Genomic DNA, 20,054 nt, shown 5'->3' with positions numbered 1-20,054 from the left:
AAATGAAAAGTAAAATCATTTTAAAAAAATAGAGCACGGACATGATTATGAGTTGCAGCACAAAAAGGAGAAAACAATGCTGAAGAATTATTTAACAATTATATAACTAACACGTTAAATTCAAGATGGAAGATAAATTATAAAAATAAAATAAAACGGCTTAGCTTCCGACACTTGTGAGATTTAAGACTTTCGCGAGTTTTATCCACTTAATTGAAACTATTATATTTCGGATATACTACGCGACACTTGTTTTACAATAAATTTTTATCATGTATTCTAATTTGCGTTCAAAGTCTAAAAATAATTTATCATTATCGCGATTTTATACGCAAAACTTTTTATTCGTAACGTACGTACGTAAAATATATTTTCTATAAAGCCTGAACAATTTAACTTAGCAACGAAATGGTAATACAGTTATTTTAAGGTCCTCTTTTTCGTTATACATTTATTAAAATATCACTAAATGTATTTTGTATTTAATGACATTTATAATTTTTTTTGGTAAAAGGGATTGAAATAATCAATTGGCATATTTATTGTAACCTTTGTGTATTTGTGATATTTATATATTTTTTTAAGGAAATCACCAAGATTTATTAATTACATCAGACTATAACTAATACTTATGTGACATAAAAAATATAAAAATTGGAAATATTTAATAATTGTTACTGCTTTTTATAACATACAACGTTATTAAAGTTTTAACATAAAAGTTATTACTCTAGTGCCATCTATTAGATTATTTTAGTATCATTGTACGGTATTTGTGTTTTTTTATTTTTATTTTTTCTAATGTTAACAAATTAAATAAATCTATGTATTCATATGAAGTTATTCTTTTTTCAACGTTTTTTCATAACATGTAAAACATGTTCAACAACTAGGATTCATAGACAATGCATTGTAACTTTAAATCTTCTCCCACCCGTCACAGGCCACAGCTCATCTCTACGCCCGACCATAGACAGCGTGTTTTGACAAAGTTTTGATCGTGATAAAAATGACGAGCTCTACAGTCGTTTAAAAAATAAATAATTAAGTGTTTTACAAATATGACTGTGTGGCAAGAACTCGAAAATGAAAACTGCTATGCCGTCGGTGAGTTAACTATATATTTTTTTTCGCTAACCATTAAAAATAATAAACAAATCATATCCGATTTGCCCCCCGCAAAGGGTGACAAATATAAACACTCATTTGTTTCTCATGTATTTGATAACATGCCTAATTTTAAATCCCAGAGTATGCTGGCCACTCCCAAATGTTCCTTTATTTATTTAATTATTTGTTGATGTCAGTTTTATTTGATGACGTTTAGTCGAGATTAAATTATCTTATGTCATAAGATTTATTTAAAAAAATATTATTTTGATAAATTTTACGTTTAGAAATTTTGCTTGATGTTAAGAATAAATATGTTTTAGAAAATATAAAAGATATATAAAATGTACATAATAATTAAAAGCAGATCATAAAGTTGGTTAATTTATATCAATTTTTCAATTAACTTATCTAGTTGTTACAAGTTCCTGAAAGAATCATCTAAGAATAGTTAACATTTTAAATCATAAGTTTCTTTTAAAATAAACAATATATTTTGTTACACATATTATTTATAACACTTTTCTTATCATTCACATAACAATAATTATCATTTATAGATAATATTTCAGACATAATAACTTTTTTCTGTAACATAGGTGTGAAAAATCAATTCAAATGATTACTCATCCCTAATAAATGTACTGTGGCTGATGTTTTAATATTTTTACATCAATATTATTGAATATGAGTAACAACACAATATGGAATGTCTTGTTAGAACAGGCTATCAGATGTTTCTGAACGTAGAAAACTTATTTTCAACTAATAAGAAGTAGGAAGAAGATACGAACAGGAAAAAAAAAATGGTAACCTCAATAGCATGTTTTAGTGAACAAAACATAGTTTAACTCCGGTTACGATGCAGACAGATTATATTCATTGAGTTATGTCATTGTTTAGTCGGTTAGCATGTAAAATGTATTTAAGCAGAGAAGCTAGTTGTGAAAACCTGCTTTAAGAAATACTAGGCTACTTAAGATCTAAGACTTTTGCAAGATTTACTATGTGTTTGATGAAATGAAACTAGTTTTATTCGGATTTACTACGCGGATTTTATTATTTAAAAACTACATAATCACGACGTTTCGGTTACTTTGCAGCAACCGTGATCACGGGCAGACGAGGTGTGCGGTTTACTATGCGTTATTAATTTGTTGCATCTTGCATGTTGCACGATTACTGAAATGTCAGGTGTATGTGGTTAAAGTAATAAATAAACGCATAGTAAATCTGAAAATATTAGTCTTCTAGGTTACTTGGTTACTTAGACTCGACTTTTCTTGAGATATTAATTGGAGTGTTTTTAAAGTGTTATAAGCACTAGTGATGGCTTGATTATTTAAGAGTAGCTTTCAGGGTAGATCTTCACTATTCTCTCAGAATACTCTAAATTTTATTCGCCAGGAAACTTATGTGGGCTCTAGTAAACTGTTCAAGATAGTGATATCGCTTTTTTAACCACAATATGTGTATCAGATCTTTAATACAATATTTTTTGTTATAATCAAGTGATTATAATACTTAATGTTTATTCTTAGAATTGGTATAATTTTGTGTTTTATACATAATTTTGTGTACAAAACACATCATGTGCTATGTAATGTACAAGTAATCATATATTGGTCAAGTGAAAGATATTTGATTCTGTACTAAAAGATTTTGATAATTCTGTGTGTACATTTGATGTATTAAAAATAATAATTCTATAAGTATCGCCACATTCTAGAGACGATATTTTTATTTGTCCTATATTACATTTTTTATGACTTCAAAATAGAGCATATCCAATAATATAATTTTTAATTGAAGATTTTTTCATTGACTTTTTAAAACAGACTCTTATTAATCAAATTATGCATATGCCTCTCAACGGTCTAAACTTTAGAGCAAGATAATAATATTCAGCTAGGGTGCAAGATAATAATATTCAGCTAGGGTGTAACTTTAGAGCAAGATAATAATAATTTTTAATTTTATTTACATTTTCAATTTATTCAATGTTATTCCATGTTTCAGACGAATAAACTTTTATCACAGGATTTAGTCATCTATGTCTCATTATATATGTATATATGACTATTTCCTACTATGAAATTATTATATTTTTGCTGTAAATGTCTTAGTATGAATAGTTTTTAGCAAACTGGATAAATGTTTAACGAATATTGTAATTATTTCGTGTTCGTTGAGGTCGTGTGAAGGCAGGCTCGTTGTGCATGGTTGGATGTCATGGCGAAGCATTTGTTATGGAGAATTGTTGTGCTATTGATGTTAGTTGAATGCCATTCACAGTTATTTGGTTGCCCAGAAAATTTGACGATAATTCTATGAAAAAAAAAATACACATACATATTTCTACAAATTAACGGATATTTTTTGAAATATTATCATGAACAAACAGACAGGAATAATCACAGTGACTATATATACATATATAAATTATTATTATACATAGTTGTGTGTTTTGTTATATATAATAGATAAATTAAGAAATATTGTTGGGCGTGTCTGATGAAGAATTACCTTCGCGTGTAAAAAGTATTATCATTTGCTTGAATTTCATTTCGGCGCCCAAAATAAAAATGTTAGTTAGTGTAACAAATATTTTCAATCGATTTGTTGCTTAGTTATAAAATACTTTTAAATGACACGAGTCTTACAAATCCCGTGGGATGGAACCGCCATCTGGTGGATTCGCAAACAAAACAATACGCTATATATATACCTTATACACGTTGTCAAAATTATCCTCATAACAGTCTTTATTGTGACCCCTATTGGGTTCTTAGGTTACGTCTTAAGCTATCGTCCCATCGTCATTATCTAAGCTTCGTCCGACGCACATCTCCACTGAGATGCTGTAGGCTTCCCTTCGACATAATACTTAAATTATTAAAATCATAATTCGTTTTTATGTGAGAGATAATAACATCGCAATACGATATGTAATTTGAAACATACAAGTTATTGAACACGTATTTGTTTTACCCAAATAAAAACTGCTTGTAATATGTTTGTATTTGACTTCCGTCTTATCTTCTAAACCTGGACGATTTTAAAATACAACTTTCGTAGAACATAATCTATAGTTAATATAATAATAAAGATTTTGGTTCATACAAACTATATACTTTCAAAACGTTCACAAAACATTCCCAGATGCTATATTAAATGTTATTATGTGTTAATCTGTGGCACAATAAACGTCACTCTTTGTTTTCAATACATAAAAGGTACACAGTTTCCTCTAACGTTTCCTTAATGGAACAAAATATGGCTCTATAATTGAATAATATTATAAATGTTAATTAAGAAACATATAAAATATAGGACTGTTAATTTAATCGTATATAAAATACTTTAGACTTTAATGTCTTTAATTCATAATTTTGATTTGTTTTTACAAGGATTTTATCAAAAAAAAAACCTCAAAAAACTTTAAATATTTACCAGGAACTAGTCCCCTTGGTAACTTATTGTGTATCGCACCCAAAATTTAAATCAAGCTGATAAGTGATAAGATAAGGGTGGCTGATAAGAGATGTTATCAGTCGGATGCACTCAAACCTCTGTTAATGTATTTTAAATATAAACCCTACATAAGCTTGTGATTATTTATAATTAATAATAATCGTATATTTTGAAATTAAGTAAATTTTATTTCATAATTTGCTATCGATTTTTATATTTAAACCGAAGTAGAGTAACATTGGTTGCAAAAATTAGTTTAGTAGTTATTGTGTGAAAGACAAACGTTCATACCTAAACCGATTTATAATATATAAAAATTTAAAATAATATTATAGTCTAATAAAAATAAATCGGACCTACTACGTTTCGCAAAAATATTCCTATTACGATATAATGAGTAACAGACATACACATATATATAAATTGATGTAATTTATTGACCTTATACATCTGTGAGGTCGTTTCTGTCACACGTACCGTCCGTGTGTCACATCACTCCCCCACCTGAGGAAGTCCAATAATACTCCGACATGGCATAAACTATTTGTTAAATTTAATAATTTAATTTAATCATATAAATACTTTATAATAACATGTTCAAAACATCTTCTGCTAGCTGTGTCCGTGACTTCGCCCGTCTAAAATAGCTATTATTTTAATAAAGAAATATGTAACTTATTATTACCCACCAGTGGGAATGCCATGAAAATCGAGCTGTTTAAGAGATAAGCCAGAACAAACAGACGGATAAATTGTTATTTGAAGAAGCTTTTTTTTTATTATATACATCAAAAAGAGACAAAAAATATGTATGTGGCTCTACAGATTTAATTTCAAAGTATAAATTAGAATTATTATTATTATTACACAAATTATATATATACATATTGTAATTTGGATGTCGTTATATCTGTATACCTTACATATATTATACCCTGTGACCAATGTGCGCAAAGATAATTCCCTTTATAATAAAAACATTACGATAGCGAAATGTAGAGAAAATTAATAAACAGAAATATTAAGAAGAAAAAAATAATTTAAAATAAAATTATACAATTATACTTGTATAACTAATGTCATCATTATGTTCCGCTGCGTCGTCAGTCAGAGGTAACAGACATCCATAGTCCACAGCATCTCTAAGCCACGATCGTGTGTCGTACATAGAATAAAAGTATATCTGACGGCGAAAATTTTGTCACAGTTAAATAGTTTTGATGTCATTAAACTGAGTCAGTTGAGAAAATCAATTATGTTTGTTAATATACGGCCACGCTCTTGAACATCTGCTGCGAGTTTTGATGCTTTTATTCTTTTTGGTAAGTTCCTGTGGGAATTGGATGGGATGCAACATATTTTAAAATTCGTCTTTCGAATTGTTGTCGTAAAATAACTTTTAAAGTTTACCAAAATACCGTATTTGTTTCATTAGGTTTCAATTCATTTATGTGCTTAAAATTATGTAGAAAAACATAGGGTTGTATTAATATTTATTTCATTTATATCAATAAATATAAATTTTATATTATGGATAGCAATATAATTATATGAAAAGGTTATTTAGATTTAATCGACATGTTTGTTACTTTCAATAATAATACGTATTTATTCTCTATAAAAGAATGGAGAAAGAAATTTCTCCATTAATATTAAATAAGAGCAGTATTAAACTAAATTATACCACTGATATCTTCTGAGTAAGTTTGCTCAGTGTATCGAAAGTGTTCTCAATGTAACATCTTAATTAACCCAGGAAAGTCTAAAAGCTGCTCATTTCAGTAGTCTCAGATAAGATGAGAAGCAATTTGTTGTATTGTTCAACCGACCTTTATATTTGGTAGCAAAATAATATTCAATGATAGAAATACATTCATATTTTATTTATTCTCGATTTTAAATAGTTCTAACAAACATGACTTCAATAAACTAATTACCACGCCTACATTTTTTTTGGTATTATTCATCTCATGCTGTTTTTCATCAAATATCCGCGCGATGTAATAGATCTTTAGTTTTAAATTTTTATTTATTTAAGGTGAAATAATATTAATTTTGATTTAAATACATTTATGGTTAGCCTAAATACTGAAAATTTTTGTAAATCGCCAACCACTTATAATGACTACCCCGAATTTAAAGACAGATGGACAAAACATATTTTGTATCATATTATTTCCAACAAAAAACATATATATGTATATAATTATCTTTTAATAGGAATAGGAAACCGTGTTTAAGTACTTAATAAAAGGATAACGAGTTAATTTGTTTAAAATAAAAAGTTAGTACTATCTGGTATGTTTAAAAGATAGACATATTAAATAGACTTAGGATAAATAATGACTTAATGTAATAATCTTGTAATATGTAGGTCTGTGAACTTTCCTCATTCAAGCCAATAACAATACATTTCGCATTAAAACTTCATAGAACTTTATAATAAAAACTTAGTTATTCACAATTTCTACGAAAACTTGGTTCAAGTTATAATGGCTATTATTTTTTTGGGACACGAAATTAGAGAACTTTTTTTGTTATTTCTTGCGATATACCGAAAATTCATGATTGGATCCTGTACTGAATGAGGTCTAAGACTTTGGCGAGTATACATTTAAATGAGACTAATATTTTTCGGATTACTACGCGTATTTTATTATTTTAATAACGAGATGTGAATGGAACGAAATTCACATCTCGTCTGTCCGTGATCACGGTTTCTGCAGAGTAACTGAAACTTCGGGAGTATGTCGTTTTTAAGTATCTGAGAACAACTCTTATTTCACGCGGACGGTACAGCGGACAAGAGCTAGTTTTAAATAAAGTGACATGTATGTATTATAGCTATCATTTTATCACTAACACAGTTTCATCCTGAATATAATTTCAAAGTCCATGCGGACGAAGTCGCCAGTGAAAGCTAGTGTATTTTGTATTGAATAATTTATATTATGTTGGTATTACTGTTACTAAATACGTTGTAACGGACATCGTATCCATATTTTATAATTATTTGGTGTGTGTTTTACCGCTACTTGCCTTCATTGGATTAAGAGCAAATTTTGATCACGTTCGTTTGAATAGAATATTGTAATTATATATAAAAATTGATCTTTACGTACGTATTAAAGAAAATATATAATATTTTCGATAAAAATTATTTTAATGACGCTTGAGATTTTGATTGAATTTTAACTCTTATATTGGCTTTGTATTTATTTTGGGTTTTAACAAAAACTAAGACTTTTTAAAATTGTTAAAAATTTGTTATATTTTCTTCAGTTAAAGTTCAAAGCGTCGCATTGTTTATTTTATAAACCGTGTTTTACTCTTATCACCGCTTCCTGCAAACACGATTACTATGAAATATTAGATACAACGGGAAAAAATATACATAATTGTATTATATTTGTATAATACAATAATTACAGCTATAATTTTTATGAGAATAGACAATAAGCAAGTTAATATTGATTGACGAATGCGTTTTCATTTAAATGTTAGAGATCCTTATGTTATTAGTAGGAAAAAAAATCCAATTATGACTAGTTGTTGCTTTCGGCTTTCCTGCATATTAAGCCCCTTTTGAGAGTCTCATCCGATTTCTCAGGATACCTGCGCTCAGATCCTAACTTGATTACAATGGAACTACCTCAGGACAATGTCCTTTTGATTAAAAAAAAATGAAAGAAGACCTTTTAATTGAAGGAGTTAGCTTCCTACTCTGCATTCACTTAAAAAGTATCCCAAGTTACTGTTTATGACAATTTTGATCAAAATATGTTCAGACCTTCCTGGGTTTATCCATAGCAAACACATAGGCAGAACTACAAAAGTTAAAATAAATCAGTTCTGATGTACTAATCTTTTCTATTTTCATATTGAAAGTTTATTAATTTGATGTCACAAAGAGACGATTCAATTTCCTTAACAGCATTTGTTAAAAATAATTTGAACATATTATTCATAAAAGTCTGTTTTAACTTTCTTGCCATACAAATGTAAGTTTATTTCCAGCGCTGTACAATTTCAATTCACCATCAACTGTCCACCTGCCGCTGGAGGTGGGCGAGCTGGTTCACTTGACGAGGGAAACGAAAGACTGGTACTGGGGCATCAGTCTCAGGAGAAACAAGAGTGGAGCCTTCCCCAAGAAATATGTCGTCATAAGAGACTGTGTCGTTGACAGGTTAGTGTATAGCTTAGGGAACTCTGGCCCAACATCCTGAATAAAGACAAAATTTCTGGCTCATCGTCCTAAAGAATAAAGACTGTTCATAATAAGAATAAGTCGTTCGGATTTTACTTTATATACCATCGGATTTGAAGATAAGTACCTAGACATCGTATTATAGGATAGTAACGATCCTATTTAGACAAACAAAATTAAACAGCCTTTTACTATTTATTTACTAAAGATTTTAACTCATATTAATATTAATGAAGCTTTTAATTTACATTTGTTTCCAACTTCAATACGATTATTGCAAATAACTATGATTTAAATAGAAATTATGTGTTTTGAGACAAGTTGAATTAAGTCATGGGCATGGGGATACTGAAATAGGCCTCATTTATCATCGCATCGACGGTCATTAATATTTAGAACATTACTATATGACTGCAAGTATGTCTGTGTATAAATATTACAAAAACCCGCATATATGGACACTCTCAAACAAATTTCAATTTGTATCAATAATTTTTGTATAGCATTTCATTCGAAAGTATTCAAAAAAACAATAATAATATAAAGTACAATGACCCCTTGATAATTTCGTCGATGAATCATGACGGGCGACACAACTAATTGATATATAGTTATTAGTGTTGTGTTGCTTGTGTTTTTTATTAACACTCGTTGTATGTTATGGATGCATTCAAATAATTTATTAATGTTTTAAAAACCGAAAGATTTCAGGTTATTATTCCATAGAATTTTCTAGCGTATGTACCGTATATTTCTCTAGTAAAAAATCATCTTTAAGTTAATGTTTCATTTAAAGAGAGCTAGTGAAATTTGGAGCTTGTTCAAAATGTCGGTTAAGTCTAAACAGTCTTTATTAGGTCTGCGACGAAATCTTTGCACCTCAGTCGTGCACATTATATGCTGAACATTTCTGAACTTATATTTACATAGCACATGTATTTATAAAGTAAATCATTCAACCCTTCATTAAAGATGATATATAAGACAAATCAATTTTAGTTTTATAACAGTATTAGGCTTTTCCAGCGTGTAAGTATCATATTCTTTATTCTATGTTGTTTGTGATTTGTAGGGATAACAGCTGCTAAGAATTTTTGGGATTTTTAGTTTATGCATTTTAATGAGAGTGTATTTATTGGTGAAAACCACTACATTAAACGATAGACAAAAAATATTTATCGATAACTTTATTTTTCGGAATACTAAGCGTATTTTATTATTTTTTAAAAACTACATAATCCCGACGTTTCGATACTTTGCAGCGACCGTGATCACGGGCAGACGATATGTTTTGTTTAAAGGTACCGAAACGTTGGGATTATAAACTATAAAATACGCATAATATCCGAGAAGCTTATTTTCATTTACAATATGACCTTAAATCACGTTCTCTGTTATTTGTTACACCTTTATTTACTTTATTTATTAGTATCGAGTTTGTTATTTGTCATACTGTTGTTTTGTTTTCTTGGCACATTAAGATGGTTATAATTTTAAAAGCAATTAAATTTTATATATACATATAAGTATTATTGGGGCAGTTAGTCTATAAATTCTGTCATATTTTTTATTCATCGTAAGTTCCCCATCTTGTAGATGTGGAGAGACAGTGGTAGCTTCAGCTGGTGGCAGCGGGGTTGTCCACGACATAGCGGTCACGTTACGCGAATGGCTGCAACATTGGAAGGTTTTATATACGGTGAGCAGGCTTCACTCGAGACGGTAAGGCGTCCTGGGTAATGTGTTATTGGAGACGTAAAGCTGTGAACTAACGAAATTCTACAAGAATTGGTTTAATAATTTTGGTGTGAGTTTGAGATTTGCAAACACATATGTACATAAAAAAATGTATTTATCGGAGAGATGAAATTAAACTGGAATAAAATAAAATGAAACTTATCGAGAATGATTTTTTCTTCCCTTATTTTATAAAACTGGTCCTTATGCAAACTACTACACTTCATTTAAAAGACCATAAATTTATATTAATTTCGATTTCTCTTTTGTTTTACAAAATGTTTTCTGATACAACTGGGACGACAAAAAAAAAACCTGCTTTCTAAATGAGTTTTTAAACCGTATTCACCTTAAAAGTAAAAACTTTGATTATAATTATTATATATGCTTGAAATTCCATCATCAGTCCTTGTTAAACGAATAGGATGGGCTTTTACTTTGGAGAATAAAAAGAAATGTGAACCATTGTAGAAAAAATGCATGGAATGGACTCAAATACGATTTTCCCGCCAAAATATATGCATGTAGAGCACAATACGCGACAGTCGCTGATGAATTCCGACATTTATTTATATATTAACCCTTCAGACAAATGACGAGCGTTTCAAATTCATGGAAGTTAGCATGAGGGCTCTTTTGGAGTTAAGAGCTCAGGCCGCGTCCGGAGCCCTGCCTGTAGATCAGCTCCGAAGAGTCGCGAGGACGGCTGTCTTCACCATCGACAAGGGGAATAGGTGAGTTGGAGCCAAACAAGCTTTAATATAATGATATACATTGATATTATAGAATATTTTCGTATTTATCTCTTTTATTACTTATTTTTATGATTTTTGATCCACTACTATTCGGAGGTTTTAAACATATTTACAAGGGCTACATTCTCTTCTAAAAAAAAATCCCGTTCCAATAAAAAAAAACACCGTTTTAATTCACTTGTAATATTCATTATTAACAGTTCACAACAAAATATAATTTTGTTTAAAATTTTTGTAACGTTATTTAGAACCATTGTAGGAGATGGCAGATTAGTAACATATGTGGATATTTTGTATAACCTGTCTCGCACAAAAGGAACGTTCAGTGATGTGAGGTACTTACGAAGTTTAAAATTAAAATTTTCATTCAGGACTTTAGGAATGGAGTTGGCGGTCAGAACGATCAGCGGCCAGCTGGTGGATCCGTTAACGACGTCTACCTTCAAACTGAACGCCTTACACGAGGAGGCCAACTCCAGGATAGATAAGAACATGGTAATGTTTACCGAAATTATCACGGAATTTATATCCAAAGATAAAATATTCGTGATTTATATATAATGAATCATCCCAAAAAAGATACATAGTCTAAGAGCATTTTAAACTAAACTTCCATTATTTCCAGGAAACGACCCCGACGAGTCGTCCTTCTAGTCAAATAACCGCCGCCCGCTCCTATACTATAGTGGCTCACGTGAATAATTTCGTGTGCCGTTTGAGAGACGCCGCCGAGTTATCTCTAGCGCTCCACGACGGCGCCGGCAATAAACTGACGGAAAACGTGCTCCTGAAGTGGCCGCCGGGGCATCTGGCAGCACAGGAACTGTTCACCGCGCCTTACGTGGTGTTCACGGTGAGGAAGAACAAATTAAACCTACTCCAGGGCTTGGGCCTGTCCAGGACTAATATCAATTCGTTCTTAGAACGTGCGTCGAAGGCAGCCCTAGTAGGTTCGTTTCAATTTGGTTGTGTAGAGAGAGGAGCTTGGACGGTGGAGCTGAGCGTTTAACGCGCGTTAGATAGAAGCCCCTTAAACCTACACCTGGGTCGCAAGTACCAGGCACTGTTGGAGCTCCTCTCCCTGCAACGCGATGGACCCGGCACCCGCACGGTGACTCCATTGAATGCTAAGAGGTTTCGTCTCACTGTTAACAGATAAAGTTATACTGACAAGAAGAATCTAGAGAAAACACGACGAGTTAAAGGCTGAATAAGCTTACGATAACAAGCTACAGAGGATACCTTAAGATATAAATGTTTTTCTATGTGGTTCCTTCCTGTCAATATTAAGGATGCGATAGTTCGTGACGTATAGATGTTCGTTACTCTCTCGCTTTGAATATACTTAACGGATTTCGATGAAACTTTCCAATATAGTTTAGACAAATAACATCGGGCCGATTGAGATTTATTCAAAACTCCCTCTAGTTTCTTAAGCTTCCACGTCATGAAAGTTGAAATTTGTATGAAGTCGTGTCTCAGACATAGATGGCGCTAACAGTCGGTTACAATTTGTGTACTATGTAGGTAACATACTTCAGTCCTCTCTTAATCAATATCTATCAAAACTAATCGATTATTTTGATAATTGTTAGTCAAAATCGTTTATTTCCTCCACTAGCTACATGTCCATACACTGAGCATAATTTATATATGAGTAATAATTTCGTTTTAGGATCTGGGCAGCGACATAAAGAAAGAGCGTCTCTTCCTGGTATGCCACGTGGTCAGGATCGGGTCCATGGAGCCGCAGAACGTTGATCACAGGTATTCTATATTAAGGTATAAAGTATTCATGTCAGATAGTAGTCGTAATTTTACTTTAAAATAGTTGTTACATCTTTCTACAGTTGTTTTAGACAAAAACCCACTATATGCTGATAGTCCGAATAGAAAATATAAAATGAATTATTTGACACGAGCAGGAATCGAATCTGCATCCTCAGGGTCCTACAGAATAGTCGTTTTACCAGACTAGCAAATCATTTTGATGTTTTACTTTGTGATTATAAAAGTTCTTATATGTATAATATAAATTTAAAATTTAATAAAACCTCCGACCCAAAAAAAAGTACGTAATTATTATGACAAAAGGTTAGTGTTTCAAATGTCAGGTCCCACATATGCTTGCGAGCAAACTGTGCGTGTAACATTCCTATCACACCTAACAAACGACCTGATGACCTTGAACACCTGAACCGATTTCTACCAAACATAGCTAAGAAGACTCTTGACGGATATACCTTTCAAACAAAAAAAAAAAACCTCATTAAAATCGGATCATCCGTTAAGGAGCTACGTTGCCTCAGACGGACACACACACACAGACACGTCAAACTTATAACATCCCGTCGTTTTTTCGTCGGGGGTTAAAAAAAATATATATGTGACTCAAAGGCTAACATAATATAGGAACATAACATAGGAACTGAAAATAAAATGATTGAACTTTCTATAAACTATATGTATGGAGATATGTGTGATAACAGACGCAGTTCGATATCTCCGTCGGTGTCCGGGAGCGGCATGCGGCGGCCGTGCGGAGTCGCGTGCGCGGACATCACACAGCACCTCGCCAACGACCACTCCGACAAGGAGATCCAGCTGCCGTTTTACGCGTTAGTGTGGACAGAGCATTAATACCTATCGAACGGAGCATCCTTACACTGAGCGTCCGTCCTCTAAGAAATCATTCACTAACATTCATAGTATCGCTTGCGAAGAGTTATGTTGGTAACTATTAACGTTCCGTATTTCATTTACTTACTTTAAATGTTTCAGATGTGAGAAGGAGAACATGGATTCTCTTCTCAAGAAAGTTATTGGGAACCTGAAGGATCAGAAGCACTCTCAAGGACTGTGGGTGTTCCTACAGATGGTGGAGGGAGATCTACAACAGGTGAATCACACTGTACTTTTGTATGACTTGAATGTATTACAGACGGTATAAATCCCATCACAGGAATAATGTAACGTTCGTCTGGAATGATTTAAACTCACTTAATTTGTTACAAACTTGTTTTACTTTTTAGTTTAGTTGAAAAATCACACTGCAGCGTAAAAACACACACACAAACGCACATTCATATACACCTATAATATCTAAGTCTATCATCCCAGGTCCGTCGCGAGAAACCTCACATGGTGGTAGGCAACACGGTGTTCGCTAGGAAGATGGGCTTCCCTGAAGTGATCCTGCCAGGGGACGCCCGCAACGACCTGTACGTGACTCTGTGTGGCGGGTCATTCTCTAAGGGGGGCAAGTCCAGCGAGAGGAACATAGAACTGGTGGCCAGAGTCGTGGATAAGAACGGAAAAACGCTACCGGTACTACACTCGTGTTACAGAATGTACCCTCGCATATAGCTGCCATCACGTAGCTTGTCAAGGTTCTGGCGTAGTGGGGATAGTTTTGCGCATGTACACTTAGTGCAACAGAAACTGGCCACTTTTGATGATAATCAACAAAAACTCGGAACAGTAACAAATAAGTGGTCCAATTTAAATGCTCGCAAGTGTACTCTCAGCGAGCATAGAATATGACAACTTAAATTCGCATTACACATCTATCGTTTCTTGCCAAGTCACGTGCCGGCAACTATACCAACGATTTAGGTGTTTGGGAGAAAATCCTTTTGACTTGTAACTTTTTTTTTATTGTATTTTTGTTACTTGGTATTCTAATGAGGCCAATAAACGTCAGTATATTGTTTGGTTTCTAATTCCTAAATGTCGATTATTTCCAGGGTGTAATATCAGTGGGCGCGGGCTCTCCGCTGGTGGACGAGTACACCTCCGTGGTCTACTACCACGAGGACCGACCCCGCTGGCAGGAAGTGTTCAAGGTACAACGACGCTGTTACTGACTAATATACAAATGAATGTCCGCGAACATCCTAGATCTCATTACACTGGTTAGCATGGTATCGGTGAGACTTGTATGATACACTTAGGCCAGGAAAGATTACATTATTCAATAATTACGAGCATTTTCCAAAGGGAAGTCCAGTAATTAAGCAGTTCACTGTTCCCAGTAGTTACTATACCAGGCTCGCCGAACGAGTTATAACGCGTGAAGTTATATTACTATGAAAATTGTTTTAAATATATGTTCCATACAATCATACAATACAGACTTTTAAATTACGTTTATACAAATATTATCAACAGCATATGACTGAAACCAAACTGTGTTATATGTAGGTGTGTCTGAACATAGAAGAGTTCAAAGAGGCTCATATGGTGTTCCTGTGCCGTCACCGCAGCTCCAACGAGGCGAAGGACCGCGCCGAGAAGCACTTCGCCCTCGCCTTCCTCAGGCTCATGCAAAAAGAGGGAACCACCATCCCCGACACCACGCACAACCTGGCCGTGTACAAGGTCACACATACACACAGTACAGAAGACTCAATAGTATTAGATCTTCAAAATGTTTTAAAACTTAATCAGTGAATATAAAGACATATTATGTAATTATATCTTAGTACTCTACACCAACCGTGGTGGCTTATTCCAGAGCTCAATATAGGAGACTCATTAATATTAGATCTTCAAAAATGTATGAGAACTATGTTATATATTTTTAGTGACAGACTTCGTATAAGTAAAGCAATAGTACGTATGTGTATAATTTATTTTTATCCATCCCCATTTTCACAGATAGAACATAAGAGGACATGTTCCTCCTCGGAGCTGGATACGGAGGCGTCGTCAGTGTGCCTCGGGCTGCCGTCCAGGCGGGACGAGCTGCCCGCGGGCTGCGAGCGAGGCCTCACCCGGGGCCCGCTCTCACTCTTACACAGAGACACGCTCTCTGTAACCACCAAGCTCTGCTCCACTAAACTCACACAGAGAGGTATAGCTTAGATAAATGAAGCTCTTTAAAAATAATAAGTAGCTATCTGCAGTAATCCGAAAATATTAGTTCCGTTTAAAGGAACAATCGCGAGTATTACATCTTATTACAACTACTTAGTCTTTAAATACGATTGCTGTATCAGTGACATTTCTAAGACACTTTGTAGCTAATAAAAATGTCTTCAGTAGTTCCTTTTGTTAAAGTAATGACTCTTCCTCTGTTGGCTAAGTGATGTTGCAGGTAATAAGTGATAACGTCCTTAGATGAATTTCGGTCTCACAGAGAAGGTTAAGTTGTTACTGATTCAGTAAGCTTCTAATTTGTTGAGGCCCATAAAATAAGACATGCTTGGTTTGAAATAAAACTATTATGTAATTTTCAGAGGAGATCCTGGGCGTGCTGAAGTGGAGCAATCATCAGACAGACGGTTCGTTGAAGAGTTCTCTCACCAGTCTACTCCGAGTGCCAAACGACGAGCTCGTCAAGTTCCTGCAAGATATACTGGATGCATTATTCAGTATACTAACACAGGTCGGTCAGAAAAACTACGACTTTAAAACATCTTTATCTGAACGCCCTGTATTTTTTATACATCACCGATTTAAGGATTTATTTCTAATTAAGTGAAAGCTTTTATTATTGTAATCAAACAGTCCAAAATGATTATCAATTTTAGGAAGTATCTGTATAACTAACACTATGTCCATGATATATTATACAATAAAACTATTATAAGTATTGTGCTAAGAATAAAGACTGAACGACGAACTAATATAACAAAATGACCCGCTCTCACACTTGACATATTATTTAACAACACCGAGCAAGTATGAATTTGGTGTAATTAGTTCTCAATATATGGAATTTCCAGGTGGAGGAAGACGATGATTACACCGAAGACAGCTACTCGGTGCTGGTGCTGGACTGTCTCCTGCAGGTCATATCCCTGGTAGCGGATCACAAGTACCAGCACTTCCTGCCAGTACTGCAGGTGTACATCGACACCAGCTTCTGTGACACACTGGCTTATGAGTTAGTACTACCAACATATGGGATTTAGTTGAACTGAAGCATATGATTTCTATGTCGTGTAGTTATTGAGCCCAGTCAAGGCTTCAAATATGTTTGTCATATGATAAGACACTGTTCTGAAACAAATATATACTACGGAACACCAGTCCTATGAATTTTATGAATATTAAAATATGTAGGGGTGTGAATACGGTGCCCTGTAATATACTGAACGGTTTTTGATGAAACTTTACAATAATATAAGTTATACATGAGAACAACACTCCGTCTTATATTATTCACAAGAATACAATGACAGTTGTATTGTATAAGAAATTAAGTGACAGACAATAGATGGCGCTGACGGACTGTTAGTATACCAATATACACATACACAGTATTTATTTCTCATACACAATACTATAGACAAAACAAACACATATATAGATATAGTATGTATGAATGACTTAAGGAAATCTTTTCAGTGTGTAATTATTTATGAGTCGTTGTGAAAAAAATGACCTTAATTTGGGAAATTATTAATTTTCAACGTTCCTCTGTCAATCTGCTTCTAATGCCGACTCGCTGTTATCCGATGATAGTTATATAAGCAAAAGATTCTTACTCCCAGGCGGCTGATATCCATCATGGTGTGGGCGATTCGTTCCGCGGAGCGAGGCGAGGGCGCGTCCAAACGACTGCTGCAGTGTATGAAGTGTTTGGAGAGCCTGGCGCGAGTGCTGGTGAGGTCTCGGCAGCTCAGGGCGGCGTTGGCCGGCGCTTCACCTGGACACTGCACACAGCTACAGGTCCTCGTCTGGATATATCGCAGAACTCTGGAACACATTGGTGGATTAGACGAAACTAATGTTTTTCGGATCACTGCGCATATTTTATTATTCTTATAAGCTACTTATCCCTATATTTTACTGTATTCTCTCGGATGTGATGATGTCTCGTCCGCCCGTCGTCACGGTTAAAATACTGACGGTCTTAGATCTCGTTGATGGATTAGATTCATTACATTTACCTTTACAACTAACAGAAAAATATATGAAAGCTATTTAATAGAGTCTAAACCTCGTATATATGAGGTACCTAGTATGTATGTACATAGTACAAGCAAATGATAATGTCCTTATCATTACATATATTATCAATCCATACGCTGTATTTTTTTCGTATGAGACTAAAACAGCATTTATATGATTAGCTTCATCTGACGTCACTGGTATTTAAATGTATCCTCATAGAAGTCTGTTAGACGATTGAAGTTGTATCCTTTCATAATGCTTGCTACGATAGTTGATGTTGGAAGAGCTCGATACACACATTAAGTCATATTAACGTCCCCAGACTCTGCTGGAGGCGCTCGTTGGCCTCATGAGATGCGGGGACTCCGCCCTCACGTGTCAGGGCTCCGCGCTGAAGTACCTACCGCACGCCATACCTCACATGATCAAAATATACGACGACACGCAACTCTGGTACACAGACGGACATACGTTATTGTGACTTCACTCGCTCTTATATCTTTAGTAAAATATTTGTCTGCTTGTATTCATAAAAGTGCTTGAACGTTCATTTTAAGACCTCACAGTGAAGATTATTTATTTGGCTCACTGGTTTTCGTGTTCGCAAACACTGATAATGATAAGGTGACAGCGGGGAGCTCCGCCTGAACACTTCACACGAGCCGGAGTCATTTCACGAGCTTAATATATTTTTCAAGATTCCTGAACTTGTATTTTTGTTCCGTCCACAACTATTCATTAATACTTCCGACAATGCAGGTCGCATTTCAATTCAGACGATTTTTATTTACATATGATGAAATTATTTTCAGCGAATATCTAGTCTGGGCATTGGAGGCCCTCCCTCTGTCGCGTCTCTCGAACCAACGTCTTCACGCCCTGCTGGAGTTAGTTAGGGGCCCCCTGGGGGCCTCGGCGGGCCCCCGGGCCAAATTACTACCACACTTAGCCAGCACCCTGAGGGCCCTATTGAGGAATCCTGCTGATGTAAGAACACATAATATATTACACACACACAAACACACACACACATACACACACAACACATGACATTTCGTGTAACTCTTAACCGATCATTCGCTGGGAACGGCTCACGAGAGATAATCATCATGGTATACAAATTAAATTGTTAAAGTCGCTAAGAAATTAGTACACACACGCTTGTGCTGACTGGACACCTAAGATATGACACTCGACACTTGACACTAGATACTTGACACTAGACACTAGACACTAGATGGTGCTGAATGTCACGTGTATTAACTGTCCGTCCGTGTTCACTGCAGTGTTGGTATGTATGCACTATTGTTACTGGAAAGGTTGTATGGCTCGGATGACGTAATTAAATTAAATTAAACTTAAAAGAATAGTAAGTTATTTAATTTAAACTCGAATTCTACACATAGGAACGAATAGTGACGTCTCGTGCACGATAGACAACTTAATTTCCATATTATTATAAGATATCTCTAGATACAACTTCATACATGAAATAAATTGCATTTATTAAATTTAGATTAAAATAGGAAAATTATAATACCTAAAGTTATTTTTGCATTTCCATACAATCATGAGTTAATGTAGAGGAGTTATGTCTGTTTTATTCTATATTTGTTTCTGTTTCAACTTGGCCACGGACAGACAGACATAGCCGTCGTAATAAACAAACAGTGCCGACTTAAAACATATTATATATACGTTAAGTGACGTAACACTAAAAGCAGGAAAAGAAAAATTATATTAAAAAATATAGAGCCCATACAAAGTGTTCAGGCACATAGAATATTATTTACTTGTTATAGATAATAGTTACTTGAATTATTGCTCAAAGTATCGAAAAATATGTAACAATGTCAAGTAACGAT

General features: G+C 33.9%; 1 protein-coding gene across 5 annotated transcripts in view; it reads left to right on the top strand.

Annotated features, from left to right (window-relative positions):
- Positions 1 to 945: 945 nt before the first annotated feature.
- The window catches only part of LOC116774618 (dedicator of cytokinesis protein 1), a 34,249-nt gene continuing 15,140 nt past the window's right edge, over positions 946 to 20,054 (top strand). For 3 of the 5 annotated variants that reach the window (XM_061524002.1, XM_061524001.1, XM_061523999.1), the window contains exons 1-18: positions 946 to 1,107; positions 8,602 to 8,773; positions 10,391 to 10,493; positions 11,120 to 11,265; positions 11,658 to 11,781; positions 11,912 to 12,139; positions 12,962 to 13,068; positions 13,776 to 13,904; positions 14,068 to 14,185; positions 14,407 to 14,613; positions 15,033 to 15,131; positions 15,490 to 15,666; positions 15,946 to 16,141; positions 16,527 to 16,675; positions 17,016 to 17,176; positions 17,787 to 17,964; positions 18,512 to 18,642; positions 19,002 to 19,176. In XM_061524002.1, coding sequence (XP_061379986.1) covers positions 1,062 to 1,107; positions 8,602 to 8,773; positions 10,391 to 10,493; positions 11,120 to 11,265; positions 11,658 to 11,781; positions 11,912 to 12,139; positions 12,962 to 13,068; positions 13,776 to 13,904; positions 14,068 to 14,185; positions 14,407 to 14,613; positions 15,033 to 15,131; positions 15,490 to 15,666; positions 15,946 to 16,141; positions 16,527 to 16,675; positions 17,016 to 17,176; positions 17,787 to 17,964; positions 18,512 to 18,642; positions 19,002 to 19,176 — 2,646 coding nt within the window. In that variant the 5' untranslated portion in view covers positions 946 to 1,061. The remainder of the gene's footprint in view (positions 1,108 to 8,601; positions 8,774 to 10,390; positions 10,494 to 11,119; positions 11,266 to 11,657; positions 11,782 to 11,911; positions 12,140 to 12,961; positions 13,069 to 13,775; positions 13,905 to 14,067; positions 14,186 to 14,406; positions 14,614 to 15,032; positions 15,132 to 15,489; positions 15,667 to 15,945; positions 16,142 to 16,526; positions 16,676 to 17,015; positions 17,177 to 17,786; positions 17,965 to 18,511; positions 18,643 to 19,001; positions 19,177 to 20,054) is intronic. The other 2 variants (XM_061524003.1, XM_061524000.1) reach the window with 1 other exon arrangement.

The sequence above is a fragment of the Danaus plexippus genome, chromosome 23, assembly GCF_018135715.1.
Source record: "Danaus plexippus chromosome 23, MEX_DaPlex, whole genome shotgun sequence".
Taxonomy (NCBI): domain Eukaryota; kingdom Metazoa; phylum Arthropoda; class Insecta; order Lepidoptera; family Nymphalidae; genus Danaus; species Danaus plexippus.
Note: the sequence above shows the minus strand (reverse complement) of the source record. Positions and strands in the feature narration are given on the sequence as shown.